Source organism: Arachis duranensis, chromosome 9 (assembly GCF_000817695.3).
Source record: "Arachis duranensis cultivar V14167 chromosome 9, aradu.V14167.gnm2.J7QH, whole genome shotgun sequence".
Lineage (NCBI taxonomy): Eukaryota > Viridiplantae > Streptophyta > Magnoliopsida > Fabales > Fabaceae > Arachis > Arachis duranensis.
The window spans coordinates 116,401,906-116,423,744 of NC_029780.3; the positions used below are offsets into that span (position 1 = coordinate 116,401,906).

At 34.6% G+C, this 21,839-nt stretch overlaps 6 protein-coding genes across 14 annotated transcripts in view; 1 reads left to right on the forward strand and 5 right to left on the reverse strand.

Annotated features, from left to right (window-relative positions):
* The window catches only part of LOC107467820 (thioredoxin Y1, chloroplastic), a 33,744-nt gene extending 29,007 nt beyond the window's left edge, over positions 1-4,737 (reverse strand). For 2 of the 8 annotated variants that reach the window (XM_052254017.1, XM_052254018.1), the window contains exons 1-4: positions 4,408-4,732; positions 4,178-4,266; positions 3,885-4,062; positions 243-317 (exon numbers count right to left, since the gene is read on the reverse strand). In XM_052254017.1, coding sequence (XP_052109977.1) covers positions 252-317; positions 3,885-4,062; positions 4,178-4,266; positions 4,408-4,605 — 531 coding nt within the window. In that variant the 5' untranslated portion in view covers positions 4,606-4,732 and the 3' untranslated portion in view covers positions 243-251. Of the gene's footprint in view, positions 120-210; positions 318-3,884; positions 4,063-4,177; positions 4,267-4,407 lie in introns of all 8 variants that reach the window. The other 6 variants (XM_052254019.1, XM_016087019.3, XM_016087018.3 and 3 more) reach the window with 5 other exon arrangements.
* Positions 4,738-5,225: 488 nt separating this feature from the next.
* On the reverse strand, positions 5,226-8,149 carry LOC107467819 (protein PHLOEM UNLOADING MODULATOR). Of its 2 annotated transcripts, none has more exons than XM_052253601.1 (5): positions 8,132-8,149; positions 7,595-7,912; positions 6,815-7,209; positions 6,136-6,329; positions 5,226-5,995 (listed from the first exon to the last, which is right to left on the reverse strand). In XM_052253601.1, exons 2-5 carry the CDS (start codon positions 7,900-7,902, stop codon positions 5,591-5,593), a joined length of 1,302 nt encoding a protein of 433 aa, XP_052109561.1. In that variant the 5' UTR covers positions 7,903-7,912; positions 8,132-8,149; the 3' UTR covers positions 5,226-5,590. The 2 variants fall into 2 exon arrangements, with proteins under 2 accessions (XP_052109561.1, XP_052109560.1); XM_052253600.1 differs by lacking the exon at positions 8,132-8,149 and adding an exon at positions 7,995-8,080.
* A 791-nt stretch (positions 8,150-8,940) lies between these two features.
* Positions 8,941-14,769, reverse strand: LOC107467818 (sterol 3-beta-glucosyltransferase UGT80B1). The gene is made up of 14 exons (XM_052254771.1): positions 14,063-14,769; positions 13,481-13,623; positions 12,860-13,093; positions 12,572-12,689; positions 12,033-12,203; positions 11,643-11,706; positions 11,493-11,550; positions 11,219-11,396; positions 11,004-11,134; positions 10,307-10,409; positions 10,108-10,184; positions 9,981-10,028; positions 9,438-9,587; positions 8,941-9,359 (listed from the first exon to the last, which is right to left on the reverse strand). The coding sequence occupies exons 1-14, from the start codon at positions 14,244-14,246 to the stop codon at positions 9,153-9,155; spliced, it is 1,866 nt and encodes a 621-aa protein (XP_052110731.1). The 5' UTR covers positions 14,247-14,769; the 3' UTR covers positions 8,941-9,152.
* A 675-nt stretch (positions 14,770-15,444) lies between these two features.
* LOC107467771 (ubiquitin-fold modifier 1-like) lies at positions 15,445-15,842 on the reverse strand. Its single transcript, XM_016086947.3, has one exon. It carries the CDS (start codon positions 15,811-15,813, stop codon positions 15,481-15,483), a length of 333 nt encoding a protein of 110 aa, XP_015942433.1. The 5' UTR covers positions 15,814-15,842; the 3' UTR covers positions 15,445-15,480.
* Positions 15,843-16,730: 888 nt separating this feature from the next.
* On the reverse strand, positions 16,731-18,440 carry LOC107467752 (UPF0496 protein At1g20180-like). The gene is made up of 3 exons (XM_021131531.2): positions 18,292-18,440; positions 17,965-18,018; positions 16,731-17,760 (listed from the first exon to the last, which is right to left on the reverse strand). The coding sequence occupies exons 2-3, from the start codon at positions 17,978-17,980 to the stop codon at positions 16,745-16,747; spliced, it is 1,032 nt and encodes a 343-aa protein (XP_020987190.1). The 5' UTR covers positions 17,981-18,018; positions 18,292-18,440; the 3' UTR covers positions 16,731-16,744.
* A 1,633-nt stretch (positions 18,441-20,073) lies between these two features.
* Positions 20,074-21,839, forward strand: part of LOC107467873 (G-box-binding factor 4) — a gene marked incomplete in the record, with an annotated part of 2,699 nt that continues 933 nt past the window's right edge. The window contains 2 exon segments of the mRNA XM_016087091.3: positions 20,074-20,900; positions 21,070-21,141. Coding sequence (XP_015942577.1) covers positions 20,256-20,900; positions 21,070-21,141 — 717 coding nt within the window.

A 21,839-nucleotide genomic window follows, 5' to 3' on the forward strand; every position in this document is an offset into this window, starting at 1 on the left:
TTAGCAATTTGAGGTACAAAACTATCAATAAAAAGTGACGTAATAGTTTAGTCTTCCAATATATTCACCTATGACATCCAACATTCCAACAGAAAGAATTCTTTGCGGTTTCATTACACCTGAAAATGTTAAAAGTAATACGAAATTTTAGAGGAAAAGGATAATGTAGAGAAGCAATTTCCAGAAAGTGCAGCTTTAATTAAACTATACAATTAAAAGTGATAGGGTGAACAACAAAAGACTTGCTAGGTTTATTGCTTGACTTTGAGACCAGTTTCTACGCGTTCAATGAGCTGATCTGCACTCATTGCTCCCTCCTGCAAATCATACCACAAGAGAAGATATAAAATCAAGCAAACTAACCAGCCATATAATACTAATAAAAAAGATTATGCAAACTATAAATAAACAAAATATACGATGTAGCTTCAACATGAGAACTCTTCTTTGTTCCAAAAATTGGTGGGCACAAGGGAAACTTTCAAGTAAATATATTCAGCAAGCGAAGCTCTCTTAACATTTAAAATAATGGTATGACTTCAATATATTTATAGTTTTATATACATAATGAGTGTGAAGATAACAAGTGACAATCTACTAGAACATCAAACATAATGCTACCATTTTACACTATCAACCACGGACTAAGGTCTTAAACATTTTTGAACAGATGCACCTATTAGATTCTTAACCATGTAATCAAAGCATGTTTTCGTTATGTTAAAGTCAACAAGAACAAGCCTTAGAGATAAGGAATGCGAATGAATGTGCAAACATCCGGTCCTAATTTCGAACTAGACGCAAGTCCACTATATCCAACAATACAAAGTTGAAGTAATATTACAATGTGTTATTAACCTCTTTACTAACTTCGCCTATGCTACACTTGTTGTACATAATCGGTCCCAAGCCTGGATAAAGGAGGGTTGTGTTAGGCGTTCGACAACCAACATAAAAACTTAGTCGAATCTTCATGACATGGATCAAAGACATTATTACGCTAAAATTAGGTCGTTAGCTGGAAGCAACGCGCTATATAGCTCGCGTACAGTGTCAAATGAGTAACAGCTGCTGCATCGATGCTCAGGTGTAGTGTTAAATGAGCAAGGGTTCCCGCGTTTTCGTGAACGGACGAAGGCAAATAAGCTAATTCACAAAAAAAAAAAGTTAAAAGTAAAGGTCGGAACAAAAGATTGAAATTTGGGACATGAAACATAGGCACTCTATCAGGAAAATTCATAGAGGTGATAGATACCATGACAAGGAGGAAGATTAATATCATATGCCTACAAGAAACAAAATGGGTAAGTACGAAGGCTAGTGAGTTGGATACCTCCGACTTCAAACTTTGATATACAAAAACAGTGAAGAATAGGAATAAGGTAGGTATTATCGTGGATAAGCAGTGGAAGAAGGATGTAGTGGATGTCAAGAGGATGGGTGATCGGATTATCTCTATCAAACTTGTGGTGGAAGGAGATACTCTTTTTGTGATTAGCGCATATCCACCGCAATTAGATTCGGAAAAGCAACACAAGATAAGGTTTTGGGGGAATGTAAAGAGTTTGGTTTAAGACATACCTTCGAGAGATAAGATTTTCTTAAGAGGAGATTTAAATGGCCACGTTGAAATAGAAGTGACTGGGTATGCAAGTATTCACGGAGGTCATGGTTTCGAGATGGTCAATACCGAAGGTATACCTATTTTGGACTTTTTTCAACTTTTAACCTTCTCATCACAAATATATTTTAAAAAAGAGGGACAAACATCTTATAACCTATAAGAGTGGCATGACAAGCTCTCAAATCGACTTCTTCTTGTTGAGAAGAGTCGACCAAAAATTTTGCATTAATTGTAAAATTATTCTGAGAGAAAGTTTAACAACATAACATAGAATGCTTGTCATGAATCTTCGTGTTGAGCAAAAATTGAAAAAAAGATATCATACGAATAACCCAAAGACGAGGTGGTGGTGGACGAAAGGTGAGGAATAAAGAAGCTTCCTAAGACGGATAAGAGAAGAGACAAAGTAGGAAGGAGATGAAAGCGTAGAAGAGATGTGGAGAGAAATGACAAAAGTTATTAGAAGAACACCAAAAGAAAGTTTTGGTGAATCTAGAGGAATAAGACCAAGAGATAAGGAGTTTTGATGGTGGAATGCGAGTGTACAAGAAAAGATAAAGACAAAAAGTGAGTGCTTTAAAAAGTGATTTTTGTGCCGCAATGTAGATAACTGGTGAAAATATAAAATGGCTAAGAAAGTTTAACAAAAGCATATGAGGATTTCTACTAATCTTTAGACACGAAAAAAGGAGAAAAATGTATATATAAAATCGCAAAGAACTGTGAAAGAAGAACGAGAGACTTGAATCAGGTTAAGTGCATAAAGGATAAAGATGAAAAGGTTTTGGCTCAAGATGAGAAGATCAATGAAAAGTGGAAGAGTTGCTTCTACGAGTTATTTAATGAACGACAGAAGACTCTTTCGAGCCTTGATCGACTATGTTCAAGGGAAGAAGATCAAAATATCGACTATTATCGAAGGATTCAAAACTTCGAGGTAAAAGAAACTCTAAAGCAGATGAAAAATGGTAGGACAGTAAGACCCAATAATATTCCGATTGAAGTTTAGAAGGGCCTTGCAGAGAAAGACATCAGTTAATTAACCAAACTTTTTAATGAGATTTTAAGGTTAAAAAAGATGTTAGATGAGTGGAGAAAAAACACATTGGTACTTATCTATAAAAATAAGGGAGATATACAGAGTTGCAAAAATTATAGAGAGATCAAACTCATGAGTCATACCATGAAGTTATAGAAAAGAGTGATAAAACGGAGGTTGAGATAGGAGATACAAGTAACACAGAACCAATTTGGTTTTATGCCAGTCAGATCTACCATTGAAGCTACGTATGGTGTTTATTGATGAAGAGGTATCCTAATAATAAAAATGATCTATATATGGTGTTTATTGGTTTGGAAAAAGCATATAATAGGATGTCAAATGAGATCTTATGGAAGATTTTGGAAAGGAAGAGAATAAAGATCGCATATATTTGTGCAATTAAAGATATGTATGATAGAACTATAACTAGTGTGAAAACTTAAAAGTACTCACAAAGCATATCTAAAGCCCTGTGTCATGATGCATGCTTTTTGTCGATAATATTATTCTTATGGAAGAGTCAATAGAAGACCTAAATAAGAAGTTGGATTTACGGAGAAAAACTCTAAAAGTATATGGTCAGCTATAGCAAAACAGAATATATAGAATGTAAGTTCGGCCGTCGAAGATAAAAATGACGAAGTGTGTGATTTCATATGCAATAAAAATGTGCTTTTAAAACTTAAAATAAATTCTATTGTACTGTTATCAGACTGACTATTTTTTATGGTACAGAGGGTTGGACGGTCAAAAAAGAATACGAACATAAATTAAGTGTAGCAGAAATGAATAAGTGGTCATACGCAATTAGATAGAATAAGAAACGAAGATATTAGAGATAGAGAGAGAGAGTTAGAGTAACATCTACTATAGAAAAAATGGTAGAATCACATGTCCGATTGTTTGGACTTGTGAGAAAAAGATTGACAAAACACTCAATCAAAAGTGTGAATGAGATTAAAGATGGATAAAGAATAAAAGATAGATAAAGACTTAAAGAATACCAGGTGGTCAAATAAGATCTATATATAATCGGTTTTTTTGTAGACATAATATATGATAGAACTCAATAACGTCTGCCTAGCGAGACAAGACTTTGTTATTGTATTAATCTCTTTACTAAACTGATTTATAAATGTAACTTCAAAATTCCACCAAAACTAAACAAAGCAAGAAAAGCCCTCATCTAAGAACATTCCAAAGCAAAAAGCAACTCACAAATCGGTCGAAGGGCTCTCCATCCTTGAAGATGATGAAGGTTGGCAGGGCCTCAATCCTGTATTTGTCGGCTATGGCGGTGTACTTCTCAGTATCAATCTTGACTACCTGTATCTTGTCCTTAAGGCGAGTGCTGACTTCGTCAAGAATGGGAACCATGAATTGACAAGGACCGCACCTAGTATAATAAAACCACGCCTTAACTCAAGTCACCAACTAAATTCAGTTTTGATTATGCAAAGATTAAGGGTTAACACACAGTACATGAGTACAGAGCTTAACTAATTACATACCAGGTAGCATAGAAGTCAACCAAAACAGGCTTCTCAGAATTAGCTAGCAACTCGTCAAATGAAGAAAATGTTTGTTTCTTTGCTTCAACCTAAACAAATTTAAAGAAATGCATTCAAAATTCTGAAATCGCAAATTGGCCAAACAATTCAGGAATCAGTGTAATGGAATAGTAAATAATCGGCATAGAAGACGAAACTTGAGAAGAATTAGGTTTTGTTTTTATTGTTACCAGAGGAAGGATTCGACGGCGGCGAGAGGGAGAGGAAGCAGTTCCAATTCGAAGAAAGCGAGAGCGAAGGGGGAATTGAAGCGAGGATAGCTTTGCGGAAGCAGAGGAAAAGGAAGAAGAAGCAGGTGCGAAACGCGTGGAGGCTTCGGAGGAGTTGAGAGAAGCGATTGTGGAAGACGCGGAAACGGAAAGTGCCATTGGAACTTGCGAGAGAATTTGGGAGGGATTCTTTGGTTTAGGATAGCGAAATAAAACAAAACCAGTGAGTATAGTTTATTGAGTAAAGCAAAATAATATCTGTGTTTGTTGCTTGCACTTGCACTCTACTCTTTCAAGTATTTCTTGTGTTTCAAGTTTGAACACGTTAATGGTCCATGGATTAATAACCTTCAAAAACAAAAGCGATGCTACATGTGCAACAATTCATTGGATGTACTATTTCCCCACTTCTCCATCTGCTATATTCAACTTCATTATCAGTACAAGAGTAGGTTTCCAATTCCATGTGATTCATATTCTTAATATTCATTTTCTTTTTCTTGCATCAATATAATTTAACGATATGAGCAAACTTTATTTATTTACTATCAAAAAATTCTATTAAATATACATGTCTTGTTAGGAGAACAATTTAACAAAAAATTGAATATTACATGTTGATTAATTATTAGCTCATTTTTATCACAATGCAATAACCTGATTATTATTATTATTATTATTGTATCTATCAGAGCAATTTAAGGTCACTACAACTATTCAATCACAATTTAGAAGCTACATGCACACTTTGGCATACATATGATTTCGAAGGAAGGAGGAAAGAGAGCACTTCCTTGCAGAAAAAACTTTGCCACCATCTAAAACAAAATACAGAGTGATGAATCCCAATGAACTGGGATAAGTTCGGTAATCCTGATCTATATTCATACAGAAGAACTTACAATAGTGATACAAGGAGATGAGAATTGGCCGTGGTGAAAATGTTAGGAACCCAACACTCATCAGCACAAGAAGCCCTCATTGACTCACTGTCAACCTCATGACGATTAAGGTACATAAGTGCAGTTAAATGGCTCAAAAACTGCCGCAGACAAAAAGAACATGATACATAAAAAAATGCTTACAAATTTGAAACAAAACGGGACACTATAAATAATAAATTGTTTAGGTCGTGGTAAGAGGATCACCCATCGCTTGTCAATGTGAAAGCCAGAAGGACAACGGCAAGTGCAAAGCCAATGACGGCAAAAGGAAACCACCGTCCATATTTATTTGCCCTACCCTTGCTAAAAGTGCTCTCTTCATCGCTCGACTCGAGCTGTTTGAGAAGCTCCCTCACTTTATCCATGTTTGAGTCCTTTGAAGCTTGGATTAGTCTACCTTCAATCTTCTTAAGCTTGGCCAGCCTCCTGTCACTGTATGTAACTGTATTTGACCAGAGGAAACCTGTCATCTTCCACAGGAGGATCCCTACATAGATGGCTACAACACAGTCCACACTGTAATGATGGCGTTCTCGTACTTCTCTTTGGGCACTATGCGCTACAAGAAGCCATACAAGAGCTGAACTGTACCCTCCATATGCTTCCTGCAACCATTTTTTAAAATAGAAAAGTCAAGAATTAAGCTCATGATTCAAAATTAAAAAAAAAAAACACACACACACACACACGCGCACAGACACAAATGATAAGACAATGCAATCTTGCAAGGAACTTCAGAACTTACAGTCCAAGCCATGGCTGTCAGTACGGCTACAAGCATGTGGCCACTGTATATGAGGTCATTGCAGCCACCTTCAGCTTTCTTTAAAAGACTGTACCATGTTGGTCCTTCAGAGGCAGTGGGTCGTAGGAAATCAATCAGGAAGCTCATTGCACCCCAATTTGGCCGGTATTCATCAACTGGTTTTCCAATGTCAACTATGAAAGGAAAGTATGTTGATTAGCACTTTAGCATAACCTTCTTGCTCAAGCAAAAATATCTGCGAAGGTGGACTAGTTCATACAGATGTAGGGGAAGAGATACATGATAAATGTGAAAGCTTTAGATCCAACTTATTAAAAGCTTCCAATACCATATATAAGGACTGAAAACAAAATAATAGAAACTAAAATTCCCACAATTCCAGTGAAGGTCAGGAACTCAATACATATCAAATAAAACCACAACAGACCATCCTGAAGTGGCTGCAATCGATGACAATGTCCAGAACCTAGTATGTTTCAGTTTCAATTCTAAGATACTCCTTTTGGGCAGAAAAAAATTATGAAGGAAGATAAAATTGAAGAGGATATACTAATGAGCACTAAGATCTAAGAGACCTATAAGTTTGTTTTGTTAATATTTACAGGCCACAATATAAGCAATGATTAGAACTCAGTTATAGTATACACTACACACATACCATAAGCTTCATCTAGCCTTATCACCTGGCGGATAGCAATATGATCTGACTGATAGGGAATATAATATTTCTGAAGCCAGGGATGGGGATGAGCTGGAACTCTGAACCGACCATCAGCACACCAGGGACGCGGTGATGGGAAAATTGTAGATGCAAAACTGATGGCACGAAGAAGACGACCAATTGCCATGGTAAACATGTATCTAGCACCTAGTCCAAAGCCTGGGGCCTTTACAGAGTCACATAGAACAGAGAAAGCCAACATTATAAACAACATCAAGTAATGGTGCAATCCAATAATAGGAGCTCTTAGTAACGCAACAATTGCACTAGGGAGTTTCTCATTCAATGCCAGGAGAATCCATTGACCAGAATCTGGAAGAGGAGGTTGATTGCTGTCAAAACAAAATAAGTACATAAGTTTTGATCTTTCTAATAGAAATACACCAGCAGGTTAAAGAAATTGTTCGTGCAAATTATAGCAAAATCATACAGTAGCAAGCTAAAATTCTCTTCACTGAAGAATCTTGGACTAGTCAAGATCACTAGCATTGACCATTTTAGTTTCAAAATCACAAGCCAATAATAGGTTATCCAATCTTCGGTAGTTCTCCTTCTCCATGAACATTAAAGAAATCTAGTTCGTTGACTTCATTCAACAACGCTAGATTCGCATTAAAGAATCAACAATTACAACGAGATCGATTAAAGAAACAACAGATCCATTCACGGAAAGCGAGGGAAAATAAATGGAGTTAGTTAACTGTAACAGTTTGATACCGGTGCCACTGGAGGCCGAGGACGGCGGTGACGGAGCGAACCGAAATTGCCTCGTAGAGTAAAGCGGCAAGCATGAACACTATTGACGCGACGAACGGAATCAACGAGCGAAACTCCTCGGACCAATGGCGGTAGTAGGGGACGCGAGCGAGGGCGGCGAGGGCGAGAAAGATCCAGAGCACGGGCATAAGGCGTGAGTGCCACGCCGGGGAGACATGGCGGAGGTAGTCGATGGCTATGTAGGAAATGGCGGCGACGCCTAAGCCGGCGTTTTTGGTGGTAGGCCGCGGCGGCGCCGGCCACCTCATGATGGATGAGCTGAAGACACAGAGAATCCGATAAATCAAAGAGTGTGAAGGAGTGAAAGGTAATTACAGTTACAGGTGGAAATAACAGATACTTATGAGATGAGTTAACGAATTTCCAGACAAATTCTGCTCTGGGAAATTTTACAAGGTTTTTTAAGCCCATATATCAAAACATGGCTTTTTTTTTTCTTTAAAAAAAAATTATTAATGATGTTGTTGACTTTTTTACATAGAGCTGTTACGAGTTACTTCAGAGTTGTGTTATGTCATTCTTCATGTATTAAAGTTGTGATACACTTGGTTCTAATGGAATCCATTGAAGCACCAAGAAATTGGTAGCTGCGAAAGACAGGGATTTGAGTCCTCCCTAAGCATGCTGGACTGACTTATGACGAATTCATTTAGATTTTTTATTTCATAAAAAAAAAAACAAGATTCATTAACACCCTTTTGGATAAGAAAATCAGCCACGGGAGAATCTTGGCTCAATAAAAATTTGAGTAAGTCCTCAAATTTATTCTAAAAAGATTACTCATTTTTTAAATTAGTTCTTAAAAGATTTTTTAATCAAATTCATCCTTAAAAGATTTTAAGTTAATCATATTAGTTTTTCTGTTATTTTTTTTATTAACGACGCCAAAATTTTTAATGTGGCACATAAAAGTCTTAATTGACTATTAACATGATAAGTTTATGAAATTAGATTAAATCAAAACCTAATTGAGAGGAGAATTTGAGACATTAGAATCCCTCAATGTCACTTAATTGACTTAAGGTGTCATTTTGATGTTGTTAGCACGGAATTAACAAAATAACTAAAATGACTAATTTAAAATATTTGAAAGACACATTTGATTAAAAAATTCTTTTTACGACTAATTTAAAAAATAAATAAACTACTTTGACTATTTACTCGTGAAAATTTGTACTAAATGATTGGTGAGTTGGCGACCCAGTTGTGAAGCATATCAAGACTCGAGCATAACAAATTCCCAAATTGATGAAATTTAACGTGTCAAAGAGATTAGACTTTCTTTTGAAAAAAAATTCTCTGCTGATTTTATTAATTCATCATATAAGAATTCCAAGAGCAAGCTCACTTCATAGTTCATACTATTACTTTTAGTCATACTATTTCTCTCGCATAAGATGAATGAAGTACCAAAGGCAACAAAAATTGGAGTTATCCTACAAGATTTAATTCTATAATGAATGAAATAATGAAAATGGCAAAATGCAAAAAAAAGGGGCTACACACCACCACAAGGTGCACAGCACCATTTTCCGAGTTGGCCGAGAAACCACTGCAAAGAACTAGGATGCTCATCCTCCGCTACCGGAGGAGGAGTTGGCAGTGGCAACTCATCAGGTAGATGGCGATGGAATGCATCAACTGCAGCGGCTACACCATCTTCATTCTCAATCAACTTAGCAATTTCCATTGCTCTAGATTTCACCTGAATTATACAAGTATATACGTCATGGACTTGAAAATCTTTGTAACTTCAAATGTGCCTCTTGAGTTGGAAATTTACCTCTGGCTGGAGCATGAATTTAATAGCATTTGATAAGTTCTCGGCACTGAGCTCGGATATCGGGATCGGAGCCGGTCCTAACTCTTTCTGACATATTCTATCTCCCCAAAAGAACTGATCTCCAAAGAACGGAACAATGGTCGTCGGACACTGCGAGTTAAATGTAGAGAAATGTTAGGTGACCAACATTTTTAGTTTGCATTTATCTTGTCTTTGAGTCAACACTAGCCAACTCCCAGGTAATGCTACAAGGCCAATACTTTTAGTGTAAAAAAGTGGAAAGTTGGTTAGTATCGGTTCAAATGTAAGGTAAAAGAAAGGACAGCCCAGACTGTCCAGTTAACAAGCATCGTGCAGTAACATAGGATCTGGAGAAAGGCCGCACCTAAATCAAGGAAAAGATGTTTGCCACATAGACTTTCTCATAAAATAAAACAAAAGAACTGCTTTGTTGCACCAGAATCAGTTTCATTTAAATCCAAAGGCATTCAAATTTCAAAAGAAAATATATTAGAGAAGAGATTATTGAGTATGGCATGTTACCCCAGCTTTTAAACCTGTAGCAGTAGTTCCAGCTCCACCGTGATGCACCTGTAATTTTTGGGGTTGTTTAACCTTTTTCCAAGTTATTTTCTCACTTCCTAAAACAAGAACTTATGTTGAAACTCACCACGGCGGAACATTGAGGAAACAACCAATCATGAGGGCATTCCTCCAGTAGGAAAACATTGTCAGGAACTTCTTCCACTACATAATGAAGAACATAGTGCAACTAATGTAATTTATCTAAAACTACACTGAACAAAATGTAACATTTTATGGGAAATAACACCTTCTAACTTCAACAGAAATTAGAATAGAATACTTACGATTCCCAAGATTGCCCCAACCCCGATCGATAATTCCCCGTTGTCCGGTTTCCTGTAGTGCATCCAATATAACATCTGTTGTGCTTTTAGGGTCTTCTAGTGGCTGGCAAAGTATGCACAACAATTTTGTTTAGGCAATTCAAAAAATAATACTACTTTAGTTAGAAACTGCTAATGCTATGACAAGAAACTGTTATTTTTTATAATAGGGGTAGCCCGGTGCACAAGCATCTTGCGTAACGCATGGTCCGGGAAAGGGTCGCACCCAAAGGGTGTAATGTACGCAGCCTAACCTGATAATTACATCAGTGGCTGCTTCCACGGCTATGATTATTTATTTGAGTTCCTATAAGGTAGATTACCTCAGGAACTTCAGAATTCAGCCTAATATGAATATGGAGAATTCTGAGTACCCTTTCTTGTTCTACACCAGAGTGATCGATCAGACTATCTGATGAACATTAGAATAGCCATTCAGATTAACAAGTAGAAAAGAAAATGAAGAAGAAAAGAGCAATGCTGCATTCTCGTGCATCATAAAATGGTAGGCCATTAGAATTTAGAGGCAAAAGTTCTATGAATCCAGTTTGGTGAATCTCATCGTGCTTCATTTTCTTGAACATCCAAACAGAAAAATTGAAGTTGTGGGACAAAAGTTACTACTAATCAGATTTGAGTTCGAGTTACAATGCCATACCATGCTCCCAAATCCAAAATATATTGGAGGTGACCCTTTCCGAATCCATTGTACAAAATCTTCCTGTGGTATATACTTTGATCCAAGGTTTAAGAAACAATAACCAACAACATCAACTAAAGGTCCCCAGTCTGCAAATATGTTAAACATGATTAGCAATTTCTATTTAGGACTTAATCATATAATGCAACTATCAATTACATCCTTGTCCATACCACTTGGCTTCGGAACAACATGGTGACTCCACATGTAGCCAGTTGGTAAATGAGATATCGATCCACGGTACATACTGAAGTATGCAATAGGAGCAAGCTTCAATTTGTTTTTCCTGAAGTCATTGATGATTCCTCTTATTCCCCACCATATTAGTAGATCCACAACTATATAAGATAGCTGGAGCCAGAAGGAAATATTGGAACAAAAGATCTATTGGAAACCACAAAAGCACCAAAATCAAATAACAAAATATTGTTTCAGCAAAAGACTTACCCAGTAACCAGCACTTTGAGGAACTCGTGCCAAAGGGTGAGGAAATGCATATGTTGGCCTGCATATTAAATATAAATTATGAAGTCATGCCTAACTTGTTATGAAACCTTATCTTACCTATATAAAATTGTTATGGCAATTTAAACTCACGTCCATGGCATTGTGAAGAAGATGTGAAGAGGTACCCCAAGGGCTTCAGCAACATGTGTGTGTCCTGCAAGCCAGAGCAGATGATAGAGTTTGATCTATTTCATTCTTAAAAAGTCATGTGCCAGTTTCACACAAATTTGCAAACAATAAACATGCTCTGCAAGAATGAAAGGAAAACTTTTCTTTTGAAACAAAGAGCAATCAATAACAGATCTTATGAATTTGGGAAACAAATTGGAAAAACAAACTCCTATGTTCTACATGCTTTTTAATGTAAAAGCCTCTGAATTTCAAACGTCAAATTTGCAAGTTACTTTTATGATCCCAGTTTTCCTATTCCCTTTCTAAGAACATTACTAACACTTTATATTTGATCTACTAACTACTCACCATAAGCTGGAGGATTGGCAATAATAGCCTGGGCTCTGAATGGAACACCGGTTTCCAAATCAGGCGCCGTGCATGCTGGAAGAAGGGAATCAATAATGTCCTTCAGCTGCTTTCTTTGGATAGATATTTCTGCAGGCCCGGATGGGATTAAACCTTTATTCCTCACCATATCTATCATTGAAATAACTCTTTCAGTATATCAGCAGCAGATGAACAAAGAATCAAATGAAAGTAGAACACATGGTAATGTATCACTTTAAAAAGACAAAAGGGTTATTTAACTAAGACACTTGGATTGCATTTGCAATTGTTCCAAGAACTGATATTTTCTTGGTAGTTATTATCATGCAACTATCCATATCAGATACTTCTTATAGACAGCTTTAGGTCCATATGCAGTTTGAGGCTGGCAAGAAATGTTTGGATATTATTTCACATTGTTAAGACTAATTCTCAACTCTTATAAACTTTCACAATTCATTGAGTGGTATATAAACTATACTGCTTGAAAATGGAAGTTTTGAGCAAGGAACTCTTACATCCTGCCAATACACGTGGATCGCCACCCAACGGATAGAAATCTGCACCAGCTGACTTTACAAATGTGCTGAAATTAGAATGAGTTGCCACCCTAACACGATGACCATACTCCTGCAAGTAAATATTAGTTCATCTCTGAAGAAAGAAAAGAAACAAGTATGGAAAAAAAAACTGTTAAACAAAGGCTTTGCATCTTTCCAAATGATGCAATCAGATCAATTATAATATAAGGTGATTCTCATGAGCAACAAAATGAACCGAATATATGTATTTGAACATGCCTGAAGTCTCTTTGCAATGGCAAGAAAAGGTTGTATGTCGCCCCTAGTTCCAACCACAAGTATGACAATTTGTAACCGTGGAATTGATGTTTTTGCTTCACGAATAAGATTTTCACTCGCTGTTGACTCGTCAAATGACTGGAATTCTAGCAATTCTGAAGCAACAGATGCACTTCTTTCTAGATCAACTTCAACAGTCCCATCATTTTGTATCCTCACAAGGTCAGCAATTAGTTGTTGCTGTGAATCAAAATCAGAAAATGTTGTGAACTTGCTTATCACAGGGAAAAAATCCAATGCATAAATGAAAAACACAGAGCTTAAAGTCAATAAAAAATCTTCAAAGGCATAACCATAAATAATAACCAAAACACATGTTGGGAACCAGAAGGCATTATTGTTTTCTAGAAGTAAATAAGCTCATAATCGAAACACTGAATATATTCAGCATATATTACATTCACAATAGAACCATGAGATTTTACATGTTTTGAAAAATATTAAATGATTAGAAACTGAATAATTTGAGAATAACTTACTATGATTAGAATTAAAAACACTCCAAAAAGAGCAGAAGTACAAGTCTGAAATATAAAATCATGCAGATAAAACAACACCTCCATCTACCTTCTCATCCTCGGACAATCTGTCCAATAGTAGATCATGCTTCGGGGTCTTCTCCGTCATTGATCTAGAGAGCATAACCTCATGGTCAGCTATAAGTGGGTTTCTCCGAGTCTCAACAGGTGCTGTGGTGCAATGTTCTAAGCCTTCATGAACATAAGCAAAATTTAGCAAACACAATAAATCTTCCAGAAGGAAGCAATTTAGATACCATAGTCCAATGGGTACAATAACAACAGCAATTTTTAAGTTATATCCCAAACAAAATACAACAACCGGAAGATATTAACTGTTATGGCCTTTTGTCTGCATAAACTCTGCCATTTCTCTTTTTCTTCATTCTCTTAATTGTACATTGCTAAAGTTTAATCAATCAAATAGTTATCTGAAAACAACAGAATCCAATCAGTAACTTCACACTACCATAAAGTGAAAATTACAAGTTCAATGATAACTAACATTTCACTTTATCAGTTTAACAATCTTGTCACTTTAGAATATTTCTTTCCCCTCCTAAAAACACCTTCATTATTGATCTCAATGGCTACTTAACAGATCAAATGATAGAAGCAAATGAGCACAAACCTCTCCTTGGTGAAGAACCAACTTCTGATGAAGAAGATAAACCATGCTTTCCATTTATAGACTTTCTATCCCTTGTCATCATCTCTTCATTATCCATTTCCCTGATATCTTCCTCCTGTTGGTGGCTATCAAAACCATCTTCTAATACCTCATTGGACAAATATTCAATCCCATTACTGCCCATGTTCCCAATTCAAAGCAATCATTCTTGTAACAATTTTGCTAACAATAAACATACTCAGCAAACCAAAAGTCCAAAACTTGAAAATCCCAATCAGAAACCAAACCCCTCCACCCAAGCCTGCAAGCTAAAAGGGACTTCAAATCAACAACACTTCCTTGTATATCTGAGTCTGAGAACAGCTGCAATTACTTTCAAGTTTTTCTGATATTACCAAGTTGCCCTTCAGTGACCAAAAAACAAAACTTGGATGAATCCAAAGCTAAGCATACCGACCGGTCACTGAAGCACGAAGAAAGAACGTTTGGTAAGCTCAAATCTGGAAACTTTTTTTTACAACTGTAACCTCAACCGAATTACAAGCACGTCGAAGTTGGTCAACAACAGAACCAAAATCAGAGAAAGACCCAGAAACAATAGCGGTGGAAGTGTGCACTGAAGGGGTGAAGAATAAACGGAAATACTCTGCAATAAGCCAATAATCACCTTTGGTTTTGACCATGAGTCATAACAATCATGATGCTACTTCTTTGACAACATAGACAAAATACTTTTTAAGAATCAGAAATCGTTAATTTACCGGGATAAAATAAATAGAGTTTAAAATTATACAAAATTTCTAAATTAAAATTAGTTACATGTTCTATTTTAAATATGTTTATATAAATCAAATTAAATTTATTCAATTTATGTTATTTATTTGATTTAATTTATATATATGTATTATGTATTAATAGTAAATTGAATTAATTATTAATATAATTTATATATAGTAAATCAAATTAAGTTAAACAATTATTAACATATGATACACGTAGTAAATCGAATTAAATTGATTCAATTTATATATAAATAACATAAATCGAACTAATTTAATTTAATTTATATAAAAATATTTAAAATAAAATATGTAACTAATTATGATTTAATATATTTATAATTTTAAATTTTATTTATTTTATTCAGATAAATTATCCTAAAAAATAAAGTTTTTAATGTAGAAATTAATGGATTGATAGGAGGTAGGTGATTTGTATTAAACTATTTTTTTATTTTAATCTATGACAATAATAAAAAAATTTTGTAATTCATAAATTTAATTTAATAGAATACATAAATTCAGTTATAATTTTAATTTTTTTTAAAAAACTTATTTCATTATTCAAATAATTAAAGATACCCTTTGATCCCAATCTGAGATCAGTAACACTGGTACTTAATATTTTTAACTATCAGACTACAATAGTGCAGGTATATATAAATAAAATGGTTTGATATCCGCCCACACACCCCGTAAGATGCAAGAAGCAGCAACTCTATCACGGGGAATCAGGCACAGTTCTGATCCATGCTTAAGAAAGACATTCCCTGCACTCTGCTGGGGGTTTATGCCAACACCATCGTTGGTGGTGATAGCGCTGGTCTGAAGAGGGACTTTGAATTCTTTGGCAGCGAATTTGAGAACGGCAGTGAAAGGCGCAGCCTCTGGAACGCTAAACACTTTGAAGGGAAGCTTGGGATCAGAGGTGAGTGTCACCTTGAACGACACCTTTCCGCCACCGCCCGCCATCTTTGTTTCCTTCACGATTCTTCTGTGCTTAAAGAAAGAATAGGAAAAGAAAAAGAGAGAGCTGTATTGATTGTTGATGAATTGAATTGAATTGAATTATGAAGATAAAATTAAATATATATAGAAAATATTATCGAAAGATAAGAGTAAAGATAAGATAATATAAGATAATAAAAATTAAAATTATAACTAAATTTATGTATTCTGTTGAATTAAATTTATGGATTATGAAATTTTTTATTATTGTCATGAGTTAAGATGAAAGAGTAGTTTAATAATTTGAAAAAAGACTTTATTCTTCTAAATAATACTCGGTTCATTTTTTTGCCAGAAATACTCAGTTCATTGGATATAGGTACCGCTTTAAAATATTTTATATCTGTAGTGTGGATATCTACACCGATTTACTTTTTTATTTTTGTCACAATTGTACCAAGAAATGTAGCTTCTGAGTTCTGACATAAGGGAAAAGTCATATAGATTTTTTCCAAATAAATAAATTTAGGTAATGTGTAACTTTAACACTAAATTTGTTGTTTTAAAATTTTTTTAATGTTAATAAAAACTATGGAAATGAAACATGTTCTGTGGGGTAAGGTACAACGGGAGACAGCTTCGCTGGGTGTCTGAAATTGCAACCTCCAATTATGGAAGTTAGTCAAAGGCATATATTATAGTAACAGATTTTATTATGTAGGAATCATATTATAAAATAAGAATGATTGATTGACCTACTAATATCTATACTGAATAAAACTTTAGCTTGAGCTCCTCATAAATTCTGTTAGATTATATATAACCCAAAAAAAAAGTGAAAAACCTCCCTTTAAAACCATTCTTTGAATCTATAATAATCATATAATTACACAATAAAAGGTTCATATATGTATGGTATATATGTACATTGCATTCAACATTTGAAAGTCTTGTTTTATTTTTTCATTTCCTTAATGACCAAAGCCCTTGCTTTGTTTATTGTTACAAGGCACAAGTAGACATGTTCCTCAAGTTCCTTCACTTGTTTCCTAAACCCAACATCATTTTTCTCAAGCTCCTTCACAATCTGCAAAGAGAATTTGTCCTCTTTTCTATCCAAACAGAACTGCACCATTGCCCTGTTATGTTCAATTTCATCATGAATCCTTGTCACAAATCTACTCATTGTATCAAAGTCTCTGTTCAATATGTAAGTTCCCTTAGCTGCTATATCAAGTTGATCATAAACTTTACTAAGGGAATCACTTTTTGATGAAATTCTACTACATCTTCGAAGCTTTTTCTTAAGATGCTTCAATTGGGTGTTGAGAATTGCTATCCCCATGAATAGTGATGTTAGAGGAGTGTGTGATGCTATAACCATGGCCATGATTGCTACTATGCCACATGTTGCTGTCACACAAATACCAAACAACCTCTTCAAGTACTTCAAAATCCTCTGTTTCCTTCCAATTTTTGTTCTCATTGATCTCAAATGGCGCAACACGGACGAGTACTTATCGTTTATGAGCTTGAAGTTGTGGTTCGAAAAAGGGTTGCTTGAGGACATGAATGAGTTGAGCTCAAAGACGATTAGTTCGAAATTCTGTGAAGATTCACAATTATTCTTATTACTGTCCAGTGCTCTTTGAATGAATTCATGAGTATAGTGGATTTGGTTGATGCTTTTGAGAAGACAGGTGCAAATGTGTGATGCCTCAGCACTAATGTCAAAGTAACTTAGCATAAGGTTTCTGAGTTCTAGAGTCATTGAAATTGTTGCTGATTCAACAAGGGAAAGGATACTTTCTTGATCAGGTTCAAGGAGGAATTCTAAGAAGGTGTTGTGGCTATAATTTATGGAAGATTGTGTTGCAAGTAATTGAGCTTTGTTGAAGCAATCAGCATATGATTTTGTCCTAAGTGCTCTTAAGTACTCCTCATGAAAGTTGATGTTTATTTGATTTTGTCCTAACAGAAAAATAAAATATGATCTCAGAAAGAAGCTAATTTATTAACAAAATGACATAGTACTAAGAAAAAATACTTGCCAAAATTAATATCATGATTTGCCTCTTATAAAGAAGATAAAACTAGATAATTAATCCTTTCAAAATTTTCTATAGCCAAATGAAAAGTGGTGAAATTGAATTATAAGAGCATGTATATGTATACCTTGGTTAGCTTCCATCTTGGTTGATCTGAGGAACAAACTTTATGCTGCAAAAGCTAAGAACAACAGAAATTGAATTATATGAACTAACTTGGCTTTTAAGGAAGGCTGATATAAATCAAAATACAATTATATTTAAATTTGAGATTTTTCTTTGGTAATAAAAGTCCCATAAGATCAACTACAGAAATATATATATATATAAAATAGAAGTTACTAATTTTAAAGTGAATCAAAGAAATAGAGCACTAAAGATATAGAATATTGTAAATCAGTGTAGAGTTATGTAAACAAGAAGGATAAAATTAGAGATCCTAATAGGTTATTACCTCTTGATTGTTGCATGGCCCATCTGGTGAATTTAATATTCAGTGCTTGAAATTGAACAAAAAATGACTACTGAACAGGAAAATTATCCAAAGCCACTATCAATAATCTGGTTTGTTTATCTAATCAAGCATGTTTTATTGTTCCTTATATATGTGTGTGTATATTAAGTAGCTTCATCAAGAAGAAGAAACACTTTGAATTGTAAATAGCTGAGACATGACAAAATGAAATGCATATATATTGTTACAATCATGTGGATCAATAATCAAATTATTAGTGTTAACGGGTTAATTAACTATGTCATCGTAATTATGGGCATGGATGAAGCCTCTAAGCATTAAAGGTATAGCTGTAATTGAGCATTTACCAACTGAAACACACTACCGAGTAGAATAGTAGAGTAAGTCACGCTATATATTTATTCAGAAATTAAAAAGTGTTACTCGAGTCTTACCAAATATGGTATGAGATGAAATTCTTAATGACAGATAGATGACTTTAGTCTTTACCCTCAACTTTTGTGTCCAACTAATTATTATTACATGACATAATATTGCGTCTTATATTATGGTACGTGCGTACTTGTTTGATATACCCTTATCGCTATCTCAATCCAAAAGAAATGACGTTACAAAAATGCGTGAGAATCATGCATGTCAATGTACATGTATGTAAATGGACATGCACTCATCAAATTTTCATAATAATAATAATAATAAATTTTAACTTCAAAATAATTCATATGATATTAAAAAAAAAGAATAATTAACAAAAGTTTCTTGCTTCTATAATATGCTATAGAGTAGGAGTATGGAATATGGACTTATGGAGGGCTCTCTTTCAAAGTTTCATGTCGTTTACCAATTTGGTAATTTGTCACGTTTTGCTTGGAGTTTTCTTCTATATATTCATGTTAAAAAAGTCTAACTGATCAATAATAACTAGGTAAATTTTAATTCATTCATAAAATCTAATATTTTTTTATATTTTAGTAATTTTTTAATTTTAAAATAAAAATATTAAATAATAAAAAATTATTTTAATTTTAATAATATTTTTTTATAATTATGCTATGTATATATTAAAAACAGCTATTAAAATTAATCATTAATATAAAATATATATTAAAAATATAAATACACATTAAAAATAAGTTAAATTACACAAATATTTATATATAAATATATAATAATTAATTTTAATATATACACAAATAATATTTTTGTATTTTTTAAAATATCATAAGCACCATAGTTATAAACTATTAGTATGTATATAATAATAATAATTATTATTATTTAACTAACCTTATATTCATTATTCAATCATTTTTTTATCTTTCTTTTATCAAAAAGGAATAAACTTAAAATATAATTTTAATACATTTATAAAGTAAATAATTAACATTGTTATCTAATTAAATTTATATATTAAATAACTTTTAAAATAATATATTTAAAATTTTATTACTTTTATAATTTTTTTAACAAGAGATTAAATAAAAATAAAAGAAAACAAAAATTTATTATTTTTATGAATTTAATTTTGATGTGTTTATATTATAAAATATTTTATACAATTGTTATAATTATATCTATTAAATGATTATATATACAATTAATATAAAAAATAATTATTTTTATTAATATAATATTATGTAATTAAATATATAGATATAATTATTTTATACTCACAATATATTAAAATTAAATTATATTTTTATATGGTATAAGTTATTGGTTTTCTGTTTAAAAAAACTCAATACTCAATAATTTAAAAAAAAATGACAAGACAACAAACAAACACATTGGAGAAGGCGTGAAGCTTCGAGTCCAGCACTGCAGAGGACAGCACATCACAACACACTCTCACTCCCCAAAATCCCCAATTCTCCGATTCCCAAAACCCTAGCACACACAAAAACACCATCATCACCATCTTCATCACTTAAAATCTCCAATTCATGGCGTCGTCGAAGTTGATGCCGTCAACAAATTCTAGAAACCCCGATCCTCCACTACCTCTCCAACGACAACCATCCACTTCCCCAAAACCCCAACAATTCACTACCACCAACTTCATCCCAATGCCCGAAGATGCCACCCTCCTTGATGCTCAAATTTCCCTCTTCGAAGCCCCTTCCCCCGCCCCTGCCTCAGCCAAAACCGTCGACGACTTGTGGCGGGAGATCGTCGCCGGAGAACGGCGCGAGTGCAAGGAGGAAGCTCCCGAAGAGATGATGACGCTCGAGGACTTCCTTGCCAAGGCTGGCGCCGTTGACGACGTCACTGACGTTGTCCCCATCGACGAGGAGGTGAAGATGCCGATGGCGCTGACGGATAGGCTGGGCAGCGGTGGCGGCATGTTCGCGTTTGATCCACTGCCGACGACGCCGTTTCAAGGGATGGAGAACATGGAAGGGTCGGTGATAGGGTTCGGGAATGGGGTGGAAGTGGTTGAAGGTGGCGTTGGCGGAGGAGGGGGAGGAGGGAGAGGGAAGAGGGGGCGCCCCGTTTTGGAGCAGCAGCTCGATAAGGCTGCTCAGCAGAGGCAGCGGAGAATGATCAAGAACAGAGAATCTGCTGCTAGGTCTAGAGAACGAAAGCAAGTAATGTTGTCTATATGCTTTTATGCCCATTTGAATTTCTTTTTCAATGTTGACGTAATGATGTGTATATTTGTGAATTGTTTGATACTGAAAAATGTTTTTTTTCTTTTTTTTTTTTTAATAATGGATTCTATCTAAATGTAGTGCTATATGTTGGATTGAATTTCAGGCTTATCAAGTTGAGCTGGAATCATTGGCGGTGAAGCTAGAGGAGGAAAATGACAAGCTAATGAAGGAAAAGGTGTTTTTTCTCCCTCGTCCCTCTCACACTGTATGAGGATGCAGAAATCAAGTTTTTCCTTTGAGTTGATCCCATTTTTGAGCTGATTTTAGTTATTTATTTTTAATGTTTTGAATCATAGACATGCAAGTTACTTTTTTTCTATAATAATCTTTTGTCGGTGCCATTTACATGGTTGGCTATTAATCTGTTTCATGGCCTAACCTGGCCTTGTTCCATGAAACATTTTCATCAACCCCCTGCAGTTGGCTTCATTACAAGTTAACAACTTAGTGTGGGATTCTAGTGTTTGTTTTATCTTTACCATACAGGCTCAGTGTTCTCATCATAAATGGGTATACAGTGTTATCCTCATTCAATCACACCGGTCCTTGCACTATTGTAGTATCACTGGCTATCTTCTATTAGCCATGTATTAAAGGATCCTAAAACTTTGGTTATTCCTTGTTGGGTTATGTTTGATCTTGTTTGATCTTTGTGTGTCTAAGTTGCTGTGTTCTCAACGACTTCATTGGGTTATTTGTTAGGGTTTGTAGACTTGGTTTTTCTGCCATTTGTTGTGAAATGCCCTTAGGTTTGGATATCTACATCTACTTCAAATTGTGGTATTAAGTTTGCACCCTTCCAAGCAAGGATGTCTTTATACCGCGGTTGGTAAAATACATCTTGCTCCCTAAAAATTTTCAGTCTCCGAGTAT